The following is a 14,917-nucleotide window of genomic DNA, read 5'->3' as shown; positions in this document are numbered from 1 at the left end:
ATTGGAATGGATCCTGGGATAGTTCATGGGTACAAATAAACGGAAAGAGCCGAAATTCAGGAAATAGGAAATGTCTGATAACCTCCTCCTTAGAGAGCTACCATGAAAGCCGTCCAGCTCTGGTAACTCTTAGCCTCTGTGTCCCTCCAGTTGTGCTGCAGATTCCCCTGAGAAAATCTGTTGGCTCAGTTCAGCTTTAGGTCTTCCCCTCTTGATCAACTGTGTGAGGGCAGGTCAGGAAGCATAGACGTGACCACAGTGGCAAGGGGAGGAGCTGTAAACCAGGCACCACCCCAGTAGAAGTCTACTTCGATGACCCATGTTTGTCAGCTTCTATTTTGCAGTTCATGAACGATAAAGGTAGGGCAAAAAGGCACAAAAGACATTGCTTAATCAAACAATTTTAATCAAGTGAATAGTAAGCAGTGAAAGTGCAATTGTATGAAGAGCCCCATATTTCACATGTTCAAACTGTTTTCCAGTATCTTTACTGGTAAGGTGTTGAAGGTGGGACCCACTCTTGAATCTTCTTTCTAGTGGTAGAATAAGGTACATATTGTTCTGGAGTGCCACTCACATTGAACTTATGATTTGTCCAGATGAATTTACGAGCAGTAGGTGGTTTTGTTGTTGGAGGATCATCAGTCATACAGTGAAGCCAACGATGCCTTAAAGAGGAAAAGACAGACAGTTACAAGAGGCAGGGTAGTGTGGTGGGAGGAGGGCTAAGTGGGCAGCTCTGGGGCTACTCTGTGGCTTGAGCTCAAATCTCCCTCACTTACAAGCTCAACTGCTATGCCTTGGCTTTTTCATTTGAGCATCCTGACTTCTGAAGGATGGCATAAGGATTAAGTGCACCTAGAAAAATTCCTGTGCACACTAGGTATTCAACGTTAGCTATTGCTTTTATTGTTACTGTATCGAGGACACTAGCAATTTTAAGATATACATTATTTTATGTGTCTCTACAACAAAAATGCTGCCAATTAACTCATGCTACTATTGATTAAAATATATATCCTACTTGTAGATGTAAGAAGATATTTCAGAACTGATGCATACAGTATTGCTGACAGATGCGAGAGGCTGCTCTGGATATGCTCAGGCAGCTCTGGTGATGAAGCTCTAGCTTAAAACTCAACAAGGCTCCTGCTAAAAAAGAGGTCTCTGCTAGCATCTTAAATTCAAGCTCATGACCGAATGTTAAAGAACATACAATTTGTTATATTAAGAACATTAAATCACAGCCTAAAGTTCACAGGTATTTCAGTTTTGAGTGTTTTGTAAAAAAACAAGTTAATTTTAAAGGAAGCTGGGTACATGGAGAAGAAAGGGAAGAGGCCAATGATGCAGCTGCTCACGGCAGAGAAAGAAGGCCTAAAGTCCACTGGACAAAGAGGAGAACTGAGCAGGAAGCCACGCTGAGTTTACATGGGACAGGAAGGAGAGAGCATTCATTCCAGATCCCCCAAGGCTGGGAGCTCGCTCACAAGACAGGATGATGTCATGGGAAAAGGGCGTGGGGGGAGGGAACAAGCAGAGAAATGGGGCTCCAAGAAAAAAAAAGGGGGGGGGACTTCCCAGCTATAGAGAAAAGGGCAAATGGAGGAGGTTTCAGTAAAATAACTAAGACTACAGCTAATGAGAAGTTTATGATGCCATTCAAGTTTAAGAATATTTACGAGCAGTAATTGATAGATATAGCTAGGTAATTGGACCAAACCAAGAAGAGAGATGATAAATTATTATTACTTGCCATATTTTGTCTAAAGATGTATCATGACCTGCTACCATAATAAAGAATGAAGACATCTGTACACACTGGGCTGGCGTCTCATATCCTCCAGCGGAAATGGGATTAGTGAAAGTGACCTGGACCAATAAACAGCGACTATGAACAGGAACTCTGAACCTCCAAGATGATGGCGGTGAGACAGGCTCCACTAGCCACTCAAAGGAGGGATTAGTTGTCAAAACCAAGGCTGATACTTCTCAAGGGGCTTTATGTAAGCTTAAGGCACAGTAGAAACATTTAACTTTTACCCTGTTGAGGCAGCTTAAGCAACTAATTTATCTGAATAAAATAACAGAAAAATTATTCGAACACTTGCTGTAAAGACTCTTGAAGGTTAAAATGATATTTAAGGAATCAGAGTCTAAATCTTATATACGCCTGTTCAGTTACTTAAGTGAGGGACTGAAGATCTCATGGAGAAACAGAAAATGCTCAAGAAAACTAAAAATAGGGTGTCTGGGTGGTTCAGTCGGTTAAGCGGCTGCCTTCGGCTCAGGTCATGCTCCCAGGGTCCTGGGATCGAGCCCCGCATCGGGCTCCCTGCTAGGCGGGGAGCCTGCTTCTCCCTCTCCCTCTGCCTGCCTCTCTGCCTACTTGTTCTCTCTCTCTGTCAAATAAATAAATAAAATCTTAAAAAAAAAAAAAAAACTAAAAATATTTTTTACCATGATACATAAAATCTGAAAATGTTTATCCAGCAAGGCCACAGGCAAGAGTAAGGAATGAATAAGCAATAATTTATTCTCATGATGGTAGTATGAAGAGCTACAAGAAACAAGAAAATGTTTATAATCTGGTAGGCTGATGTAACCCTCTGTTGTTGTTATTAAATAAAGGCTAAGTATATCATACCTTCTAGGTTTCCACACCAAAGAGCTTTGGCAAAACAGATTTTCAGCTGGGTCATAAAAATTTTTTTTTTAATTTTTTTATCTTTTAAGTAATCTCTACACCCAAGGTGGGGCTCAAACTTACAACCCTGAGATCAAGAGTCCCATGCTCCACCAAATGGGCCAGCCAAGCACACTCAGCGGGGTCACTTTTATTCCAATAAATTAAAGACGCCAATGGCCTAATGGCCTTGTCTAGAAAACTATGTTGTAGCTGGCACTAAACCCACTTCAATTTTATACCACCATTATTATCCTAAAGGACAAAATATAAAACTGCTTACACTTGATGGTAAAGTCAGTGAGAATACAAGTAAGAAAACGGACAGAAAGGGAAAATGTTATAAATTCAAAAGAGATCAATATTTATAAAGAAAATATATTACATTTTAGGAAATAATGAAAATATATTACATTTTAGAAAAAAAACCAGTATTCAAATACATTGAAGTGTGTCGAAATAACTGAAAACAAAGATATTAAATCACAATTACAACATAACTCAAATGGACATAATTCCCATCAGTGGTTGATCCTATTTTCAGTTGTTTAAGAGGAAGAGTATGCCAAGGAACAGGGAAGGAAGACACTCCCCTTCTTTGAAAATATACTTCACTTTAATAGTCTCTCAGTGTGAGGTTGTCTGCCATTCAAAGTGCAAAATGGAGGGATTTATTTGTGAAGAATAAAATAGCCTAAAAGGAAATTTAAGAAATTAAAATATATGGGATGCCTGGGAGACTCAGTCAGTTAAATGTCTGCCTTCGGCTCAGGTCATGATCCCAGGGTCCTGGGATTGAGCCCCACATCGGGCTCCTTGCTCAGCGGGGAGCCTGCTTCTCCCTCTGCCTGCTGCTCCCCCTGCTTGTTCTTGATCTCTCTCTGACAAATAGATAAATAAAATCTTAAAAAAATTAAAACATATGCCATATAAAATGAATTTTTAAAAATCACTACAAATGAGATGGATGCCTAGGTGGCTCAGTAAGTTGGGCATTTGCCTTTGGCTCAGGTCATGATCCCAGGGTTCTGGGATCGAGTCCCGCATCAAGCTCCTTGCTCAGCGGGAGCCTGCTTTTCCCTCGGCCTGTTGCTCCCCCTGCTTGTGTTCTCTCTCTGACAAATAGATAAATAAAATCTTTAAAAAAAAAATCACTGCAAATGAAAAGTTTTTAAGATTGGTATTAATATCCCAGATGTATGGGAGGGGGGATTGGTTGGCTCGGTGATGGGTATTAAGGAGGGCACGTACTGCATGGAGCACTGGGGGTTATACAAAAACAATGGATCGTGGATCACTACATCAAAAACTAATGATGTATTGTATGGTGACTAACATAACATAATAAAATTAAAAAAAAAATATCCCAGATGTACAAAGAATTCATACAACTCAACACACAACAATCTGATTAAAAAACAGGAAGAAGGCCTGAATACACATTTCGTCAAAGACATATATAGATGGGGGCGCCTGGGTGGCTCAGTTGGTTAAGTGACTGCCTTCGGCTCAGGTCATGATCCTGGAGTCCCGGGATCAAGTCCCACATCGGGCTCCCTGCTCGGCAGGGAGTCTGCTTCTCCCTCTGATCCTCCTCCCTCTCATACTGTCTCTCATTCTCTCGGTCTCAAATAAATAAATAAAAAATCATAAAAAAAAAAAAAGACATATATAGATGGTCAGCAGACACATGAAAAGGTGCTCAACATCATTAATCACCAAGGAAATGCAAATCAAAACCACAATGAAGTATCATCTCACATCTGTTAGAATGGCTAGTATCAAAAAGACAAGAAATAATAAGTGTTGGCAAGGATGTGGAGAAAAGAGAACTCTTGTTACAACTGTTGGTGGGAATGTAAATTTGTGAAGTCACTATAGAAAACAGTATGGAGGTTCCTTGAAAAATTAAAAACAGAAATACCATATCAGGGGCACCTGGGTGGCTCAGTCAGTTAAGTGTCTGCCTTTGACTCAGGTCCTGATTTTGGGGTCCTGGGATTGAGCCCTGCATTGGGCTCCCTGCTCAGCAGGGAGCTTGCTTCTCCCTCTCCCTGTGTTCTCTCCCCCCACCCCTGGTGCTGGTGCTCTCTCTCAAATAAATAAATATAATCTTAAAAAAAAAAAAATACCATATCATCCACTAATACCACTTCTGGGTATTTGCCCAATGAAAACAAAAACACTAATCAAAAGGACATATACAACTATGTGCCTTGCCACATTACTTACAATAGCCAAGATATGGAAGGAACCTAAGCATCCATCAATAAATGAATGGATAAAGACATGCTATATATAAACAATAAACAATGGAATATTACTCAACCATAAAAAAAGGAATGACATCTTGCCATTTGTAACAACATGGATGAATCTAGAATGTATTATGCTAAGGGAAATAAGTCAGAGAAAGACAAGTACCATATAATTTCACTTATGTGTGGAATCCAAAAACAAACAAACAAAAAACAAAACAGAAACAAGACTTATATATACATACAGAGAACAAACTTGTGGTTGCCAATGGGGAGGGAGTGGGGAAAATGGGTGAAACAGGTGAAGGGGATTAAGAGGTACACACTTCTAGTTATAAAATAAGTCACAGGGATGTAAAATACAGCATAGGGAATATAATCAATAAGAATGTAATAACCTTGTATGATCACATGGGTGTGCTGAGCATTTCATAATGTATATAATGTCAAGTCACTATGTTGCACACCTGAAACTAATGTAATATTATATGTCAGCTATGCTTCAATTAAAAATAAATAAAAATAAAAATCTTTGGGGCACCTGGGTGGCCCAGTTGGTTAAGTGTCTGCCTTTGGCTGAGGTTATGATCTCAGGGTCCTGGGATCAAGCCCCATGCTGGGCTCAGCACTTAGCAGAGTCTGCTTGAGATTCTTTCCCTCTCCTACTCCCTCCCTTTCTGCTTCTCCCTCTGCTCATGCTTGCTCTGTCAAATAAATAAGATCTTTTTAAAAAGGCACCAGCGGATGGAGAACAGCTTCAGAAGAAAATAATGGATGATTTGAATGAAAATACTCATTTCCCAGAAAGTCCAGAACTACTCCACCAAGAAACTGTTAGATAGAAGCACAGTCCAGGAAAAGGAGAAGAAGAAAGGGCTGGAGCAGTTGAATGCATGAATGGAACAGGAATCGAAAGATAAAGTCAGCCAATTAGTATCAATGGCTGAAAACCTGCTAAGGACCATTCCCTTGCCTTATCTCCTTAGAGATCACACTTGGATCACGTGAACTGGGAAACTAAGCACAAGAGTGAAGCAGAAAATGGCAATGACCTTGTCTATCGAACAGAAGTTGATCTGAAACGTATCACTGATGATGCTGATTTCAATGGATCCTTTCAAAGTTCTGAAGAGGAAAATCCAGAAATAACCAGAAAATTGTAGGAAGAAAAGCAAACTAATGAAGAGCTTACAGGACAAACAAGGCTCCAAACTGAGGAAGCATCTTTGCAGTTGAAAATTCACAGCTTGAAAGTGAGATTCAGCAGCTGAAGCTCCAAATTACATTAAGAACATGTCATGCAACTTCAGGGAAAATTATCTGAGGAGGAAATACACTGCTTAGAAATAAAGAAGAAACTTCCCAACATGTGTAGAAACATGAACTCCACATATCAGATTCACAACCTCTACAAGAAGATTGTGGAACGCATGGGCAAAGAACTGGAGAAAAACATTTCCTACTATAGAAAGGAGATCCTCTTCCATGAGAAAAGAGCCCAAGAAAGCTGTATGGCAGTTGTATTGATGGACAGAAAACTCAAGAAGCTAAGAAAAGAAAATGATCACAACAGGCCAACAGTTGGCCACGTGAAGTCCAACTTCGACCCTTCCCCAAGTGGTCCTTTTACTCTTGTTGCTCCACCTGCAGCCCACAGAGGCCCAGAAGTGTCAGGGGATCCCTTGGACCATCAGTCCTTCCAGGAAGGAGGGTCATGCTCTGAGGCCCACAATCTGGAGTCACCTGCAGGTCTGTCTCAGCTCACAGCAGCCAGGTCCTGAACACCTACAACCATGGCACATCTGTACGTGTTTTCTTCTTTAAAGTGATTTTTGATTTATCTCTTTTTGGTTTAGCTACTGTCATTTAATTAGAGCTACAATTGCTCCTATTTCAAATAGAAAGAGCATTATAATTTTAGAATAGTATTTTTCAAATCAAGATTCACTTAATTAAAAAAATGTTATTAATAACAAAGAAAGTTTAATTTTCCCTTTCAGAAAATTCCCAGAAATAAAATCTTACTAAATAACAGCAAATAACAGTAACAAAAATCTAGGCAGTTTTGAATCTTTCTTCTCCTTGGATAATATACATTATTAATTTTGGGAATCTAGGCTGGCTTCTGACCATAATGTTCATGTTTCAGATGTTTTCTTTCTTTCTTTTTTTTTTTTTAAGATTTTATTTATTTATTTGAGAGAGAGAGAGTGATCATGAGCAGGGGGAGAGAGAAAGGCAGAAGCAGACTCTCTGCTGAGCAGGGAGCCCGATGTGGGGCTTGATCCCAGGCCCCTGGGATCATGACCTGAGCCAAAGGCAGACGCTTAACCGACTGAGTCACCCAGGCGCCCCTCAGATGTTTTCACTTAACATCACTAGGCATAGAAATTCCAAAGATTTTTTTTTCAGTTTTTCAAAAAATGGATATGAGGGGCATGTGCCTGACTTAGTCGGTGGAGCATACAACTCTTTATCTCGGGGTTGTCAGCTCAAGCCCCATGTTGGGTGGAGAGGTTACTTAAAAAATAAATAAAAATTATTTTTAAAAAGTATATGAAAGACTAAAGAAAAATGTGATTGTTTTTTGAGGTAAAAATATACACCACACTAAAATGATTACTCTTTCCCACTTTAGTTTATGAAACATACTCACACACAACATTCAGTCACTTATTTAATACTAGCGTAGGTACTTCCTATTTTAAAACTGAGCAAACAGAATTGAAATGACTTTCCCAAGATACCACAGCACATATGCTACAAAGCTAAGGCTTGGACACAACTTCCCAATGAATGAAAAGAACCTTTTGGTCAAGAAACTTAAATTATAGGGGCGCCTGGGTGGCTCAGTCATTGGGCATCTGCCTTCCGCTCGGGTCGTGGTCCTGAGGTCCTGGGATCGGACCCCACATCGGGCTCCCTGCCCCGCGGGAAGCCTGCTTCTCCCTCTCCCACTCCCCCTGCTTGTGTTCCCTCTCTAGCTGTGTCTCTCTCTGTCAAATAAATAAATAAAATCTTAAAAAAAGAGTTCATTACAAGATAATCAACTCAGGGACGCCTGGGTGGCTCAGTCGGTTGGGGTTGGACGGCTGCCTTCAGCTCAGGTCATGATACTAAGGTCCTGGGATAGAGTTCCGCATCGGGCTCCTTGCTCATCGGGGAGCCTGCTTCTCCCTCTGCCTGCTGCTCCCCCTGCTTGTGTTCTCTCTCTCTGATTAAAACAACAACAACAAAAAAAGACAATTCAAATCTCGCTGGCTCAGTAACTGTTATTTTTAATTAAATGCAACATGAATCAAAGTCCTAACAGGGTTTGACAATTATAATTCTAAGGATCAGCTGAAAGTCTACCCAAGAAAATTTTGAAAACTCACAACAATCAGGAAAGGCTGACATTACCAGACCTTAAAGTCCCAAACATGAGACTGGTATAAAAACTAGTTAAAAAAAAAAAAGTACAATAATACTAGAAAAAAATTCCCCAAACAGACTAAAGTATATATAAGATAAGCCTGGCATATCAAATTATTGCGGAAACTAAATATTTCTCAACAAATTATGCTAGGATGATTAATTTTGTTGGGGAAAAAAACAGTTAGATTTCCTAAACCATATATCAAAATAGATTCCAGACAGATTAATAATGCTCAGATAAAATGTGAGTGAATATATTCATAAGATATAGTGATATTTATAAAATGTGAAGCACCATTTCTAAGATTAACATTAAAAGCAAAGAGCCATAAAGAAAAAAAAAAGGTGTAATTCTATTACACAGAAACTGAAATGTCTGTCTTAAAACTCTGCAAACAAGATTAAAGGATAAGGTTTTGGCTCAGGTCATGATCTCAGGGTATATATTCTCTCTCTCAATATACAAACAAACAAACAAATAGTTAAAAAAAAAAAAAGAAGTTGTTTCAGGAAAGAGAACTGTGACTTGGACCACAGTAATAGTGATAGAGGTCATGATCAGATGTGGGACCTACTCGGAAATTAAGCACAAAGAACCTGCTGATAGACCGGACATCACGAAGACTTGTGAGGATGACCCTTACGTTTCTGGCTTGGCTAAACATGAGTCATCCAAGAGCTTAGAAACATTCTGCTTGATAGGTCTGTTCATCTATCTACATTGGACATTTGAAGATATTGAAAAAAAAATACTACATTTATAAATGTGACCTAAAATGTTGAAAGGAATGTAATTAACTAAACTTGCAAATGGAGACAATTGTTCAGGAGATTTTAATCCTTTCCATTAGAGTTTATCAGACATTCATCAAACAAGAGAAAATAGTTATTCTTTATTTTTATGCAAAAATGTTCAATCTACTAATCTTGTTATCCTATTTATAAACTGGACCTCAAGGCTTAAGAACAACTAGGTTTTAAAAATTGCAGCTGTAATTCTTTTTTTTAGATTTTATTTATGTATTTGTTAGCGAGGGAGAGAGAGAGAGCACACACACAAACAGGGGGAGAAGCAGGCAGAGGGGAAGCAATCTCCCCGCTGAGGAAGAAGCCCGATGCAGGACTCGATCCCAGGACTCTGGGATCATGATCTGATCCAAAGGCAGACATTTAACCGACTGAGCCTGGTTCCTGCAGCTGTTAACTCTTAATAGAGAACAATCTGATGATTGTTCTCCCCCAGAGGGAGGTGTGGGGGAGATGGGCACAACAGGTGATGGGGATTAAGGCGTGCACTTGTGATGAGCACCAGGTGATGTATGCAGTGTTGACGCACTATATTATACACCTGAAACTAATATAACACTGCATGTTAACCAACTGGAACTAAAACAAAAAGTAAAAAAGAATTGTGATATAAAAATTGCAGCTGTACTAAACAGCATATTAATATTAAACCCAAATTTCCATTAATCCTTTATACACCAAAAGCCTCTCAGACACTAAAAACCTCAAACTGACAAGTAGAATATTTAGTGAAATGGGGGAAAGTCTGTGACTTATTGAGAAGAGGGGGATATCAAACAAAATATTATATGTAATGAAGATATATATAACACACACAGATCTATGTATAGTTATTTATAATCACAAACCTTCTTCTAAAGAGGGTATGATTAATAAATTACAATCTGTTCTCCACACTGTGATCCTCTCAAAATATTCCTTCCCTATTCAAAAGTAGACCCTCAAATATTCATTCAATGAATGAATGAAATATTTACAGTGCTTGTTTCTGGGCCAAGGAATTAGTTTTGGTTTTTTTTTAAGATTTTATTTATTTATTTGAGAGAGAGAGAAAGAGAGCACAAGCAGGGGGGGAAGGGTGGAGGGAAAAGAAGTAGACTCCCCGCTAAGGAGGGAGCCCAATGTCAATCCCATGATCCTGGTATCATGACCTGAGTTGAAGGCAGACGCTTAACCAACTAAGCCACATAAGAGCCCAAGGAATTAGAATTTTTGTTTCTACCTCATATATTTCTGAATTTTCCAGGTTTTCTATAACAATTGTACATTTTTATAATTAGAAAAAAATGAACAGTGATTGTACTGTTTTAATAACATGGAAAATTGCTTATAATACTAAGAGGTAAAAAAAAAAACCTTGTATGATTATGAACTACTACATAAAAAATTATTTAAAAGGACTAAAGGAAATAAGCCAAATGTTGACAGTGGTTATCTCTTAGGGGGCTTTATAGATTATCCCTGCTCCCTGCCAGATTCTTTCAACTTTTCTGATCTCTCACATTTTTTTATAAGATTTTTTTTTAATTTATTTATTTGAGAGAGAGAGAGGGAGAGAGCACAAGCAGGGGGAACAGCAAAGGCAGAGGGAGAAGCAGACTCCCCGCTGAGCAGGGAGCCCAGTGTGGGGCTCCTGGGATCATGACCTGAGCCGAAGGCAGACGTTTAACTGACTGAGCCACCCAGGCGTCCCTCTCACATTTTTTTAAGTAGGTTCCATGCCCAGTGTGAAGCCCAACACGGGGCTTGAACCCACAACCCTAAGATCAAGACCCAAGTGGAGATCAAGAGTCAGACGCTCAACCAACTGAGCAACCCAGATCAGGCGTCCCTGATCTCTCACATCCGTTTTTAAAAATTAATTAATTAATTTGCGAGACAAGAGAGAGAGAGAGAGAGAGAGAGAGAGAGAGAGGGGCGCATGCAGGCAGTGGGAGGGGCAGATGGAGAGGGAGATAATCCTCAAGCAGACTTGTGTGGAGCCAGGGGCTCCATCCCACACCCTGAGACCATGACCTGAGCCAAAATTAAGAGTCAGACGCTCAACCAACTGACCCACCCAGGTGCCCCATGATCTCTCATATTCTTAAGAACAAATTCCATTTAGATTCAATGAAGTTCATATTGCCAAGTCAAATGACACTTCTCTATCCTTATCCTATGTAATCTCTCAGCAACAATCGATATGGCTAGCCTGTTTTGTTGAAATGCTATTCTCTCGCCTTCCTACGTTGCTAGCTACTTCTCATTCGTCTTTGCTAGCTTGACCTCTGTCCTAAACTCCAGATTTATATACTGGCTGTTCACTTGACATATTTACTCTCTGACAGGTATCTCAACTTCCTACTACATCCAAAAAAGGCTTCCGATTGCAATCCTCCACTCCCCATCCTACCCTTCTCCCAGTATTCCCATCTCAATGAATGGTACTACCATCTACCCAACCTCTCAAGCTCAAAACCTCTGAAGCATCCTTGATTCCCACCACCCCCGAGCAATCCCAACTCGCAACCTGCTTTTCTACAAAGGCATCTACAACATCAGATGCTAACTGAAAAAAAGCTGACCACAAGGAAAAGGAATTCTCACAAGAGCAAAACATTTAATTTCACCACGGCCCTGGAAAAAATCTTCAACACCAAAATTATTTTCTGTTAAAAAAGGGAGATTTTCAACATATGCTATTATTTTTAAAAGAATGGATTTATGTATTAGTTCAGTAATTTAACCATTAATCTTAGTAAGAAAAACAACATACAAGGAGATACTGGCTGTACTATACTGAGGGAGAAAAGACGTTACTTAGTGTAGAAATGAACATAAGGTGCCACCAAGTGGGAAAAAAGTATATACACGGTAGAGCAAAATCTAGGCAAGCCCTATTTGTTGGTTTTAACTTGATTTAAAGGATTTCAGGGTATAACACATCAAACCACAAAAAAGCATCTTTGTTTCTCCTGATATAAGTAGAAACAGTAATTTTATATTATTATGCATAAAAGAGCCCAAACTTTCCACCAATTTACTCTCAACCTTTTGTCTTGTCAAATTTCATGTAGATACTAGTTACTTACTTGGTTTATTGGTCACTAATTCTATGCAAAAGCTAACTTCCATAAAAATGAAAATAAAGACTTTTATGCATTACTATGTAGATGGCAGCAATTAGCTCATTTAAAACAAAGATAAAATTAAGGACAATCAGAAGTGGTATAAAACAGTATTTGTAATCTACTGAAATACTTTGAGTATTCTGTTCAGTCAAGTTAAGCTAATATAAACTGAAAAAGAAATTAAAATCTCACTGCTGATTCTATAAGAGAATAGAACTTCGCTAAGAGAATGAAGGTACTATAAAAAGGAAGATAACAGACACTAAGTTAGAGTACAGTATTAGTCTACCAGCTAGTATTCATTGAGTTACTATAAACTCCAAGATAGCAAGGATCATATATTTTGCTTATCACTGTGAATGTATAAATCCATCAGTGCCTGACACTTTATTAATAAAGATTTTTTGAAGAAGTGATTTGTAAGCTGAGTACTGTGCTAGGTTCTAGGCACTGTTTTTTATTTTCAGGGTGCATGTAGCTCTACTGCCCACTCGGACATTCGCACCAGCACACACCCCTTGTATCTACTGGTAGCCCTAGCAGCCTTCCTGGCTTCTGACAGTCAAAGAAATGAAGGCCTTGCAATGAGATAAATGAAATGAACTCATTTTCCCACAAGATTTCTCTTTTTTCCCCCCTCAGAAGATTTCTAATGTTCCCACAAGATTAGGGAACGTTATGTGAACTACAGAAGTTTATTAAAGAAATTCCCTGATTCTATGAAAAACACTTGACACTTTTTTTAAGAGTGAGAGAGGGGTGGGGAGAGGGAGAGACAGAGAGAATCGCAGGCTCCACGCCCAGCATGGAGCCCGATGTGGAGCTCAGTCTCACAGCCCTGAGATCATGACCCGAGCTGAAATCGAGAGTTGGACATTTAACCCACGGAGCCACCAGGCGTCCCAACACTTGACACTTCAGAAGGGAATCCTTCTCTAGGTGAGATTATGCAGCTACTGAACGGATTCATACACTAGCACAGGGCATCCCTGGCACCGGGCGACTCAGAGAGACAAGAGGACAGAGCACAGCTTGCCAGCTGGGCAACATCCGGCGTCCCTCTCACTGGGAGACTTCGCAGTAGTTCTCGAAGGCGGCAGCTGCTCACCCAGCCATCCAGGACCGATTCTTCTTCTTATTTTTTTGGCTCCCTAGGTGACAAAGCACAGGCTCAAAGAAGATGAGAGCCGTATCAGGTGCAGGAGCTACCCTGACGTAAAGGCTTCATGCTCCACAAAAGCTAACATCTCCAGTGACAACTCCACAGCACAGCTTCTGGATTCCCATGCTCACAAAGGACATACCAGTGCTGAGAGCAGCAGTCTCAGGGAAGCCCAAACATAGCTAACTCACCAGGCATTTCTAATTCCTCTCATCAGATGCAATTTACCAATCAAGGATCAATTGTATTAGCAACATACAGTAGTTCCCGCTCATCTGCAGTTTTAAGACCCCCAGTGCATGGCTGAAACTGTAGATAGTATTAAACCTTACATATACTATGTTTTTTCCTATACATACATGCCTGTGATAAAGGTTAATTTATAAATTAGGCATGGTAAGAGACTAACAATAACTAATAGTAATATAGAACAATTAGAATATGTTATAAGTTGTGTGACTGTAGTCCCCCTGCCCCTGTCTCTCGAAATACTATTGTACTGTTCTCAATGAGGTGAGATGATAAAATGCCTACATGATGAGATGAATGACACAGGCACTGTGATGCAGTGTTGGGCTACTATCAACCTTCTGACTGCACATCAGGAGGATCATGTGCTTCCAAACCATGGTTGACCAGGGTGCCTGAAACCATGGAAAGCAAAACCGTGGATAAGAAGGGACAACTGTAGTTGATACAATCTAAGCTGGTTTCTAGGGTAACAAAGCTAGGCATTTAACCAAAGATCAGATTCACTTAATCCTTTATCCACAATTCACGAAGTTGAATTGTATAGTACACTAGGTAAAATTACAATGAAGTCCTATCTCCATCATAAACATTCCATCTTGACCTAAAGACCAGTGTTTATCTGTCTACCCACCATCCCTAGTTGGTTGTCTAACAGGCACCTCATACCTACACAGACAAAGTAGAATTCTTGATTATCTCTTCCAGTTCTGCTTTCCCCATCCTACCCTGTCTTCCTCATCTCAATAAATATACCAACAGTAGTTCAGGTCAAAAATTTTGAAGTTACCCTTGACTCTCTTCTCTTTCAAAATTTAATCCATCAGCAAATCCTGTCTTACTTCAAAATCTATCCCTGTGGTAGGCAGCCTCTAAGATGGCTTCCATGATCATAGACTCTTGGTATGCACATCCTTGTGCAACCTCTATGAGATAATAGAAAATGTATATACTGGTCTCTGCACCCAGCTCCTGGCACAAAGCTCCTAAAACTCTCATAATTTCCTAGTGGTAACACTAGGAGCACCTACAGTTTTAATATTTGTCTTTGACTCTGATCCTGACACAGAGCTCGTAAAACCCTATAAATTCCTAAGTAGTAAGAGCAGTAAGAGCGTCTCTTGCTCTAACAAGGTGACTCTGGTTAGACTCCTGGATGGTCCTGGATGAGGTTTGTCACCAGAACGACCAAGCCATGATCAAAAGCTTGGGATTTTCGGCCTCA

The 14,917-nt window shown here is 39.8% G+C and overlaps 1 protein-coding gene across 1 annotated transcript in view; it reads right to left on the bottom strand.

Moving 5' to 3' along the window:
* Positions 1-389: 389 nt before the first annotated feature.
* NDUFA12 (NADH:ubiquinone oxidoreductase subunit A12) overlaps positions 390-14,917 on the bottom strand; it is a 28,680-nt gene continuing 14,152 nt past the window's right edge. The window contains exon 4 of the mRNA XM_034987831.1: positions 390-668. Within this exon, the coding sequence (XP_034843722.1) occupies positions 488-668 (181 nt within the window). The 3' untranslated portion in view covers positions 390-487. The remainder of the gene's footprint in view (positions 669-14,917) is intronic.

The sequence above is a fragment of the Mirounga leonina genome, unplaced genomic scaffold, assembly GCF_011800145.1.
Source record: "Mirounga leonina isolate KUSES-001 unplaced genomic scaffold, KU_Mleo_1.0 Mir_418, whole genome shotgun sequence".
In the NCBI taxonomy this organism is placed as follows: Eukaryota; Metazoa; Chordata; class Mammalia; order Carnivora; family Phocidae; genus Mirounga; species Mirounga leonina.
This window is presented reverse-complemented; position numbering and strand designations above follow the sequence as displayed.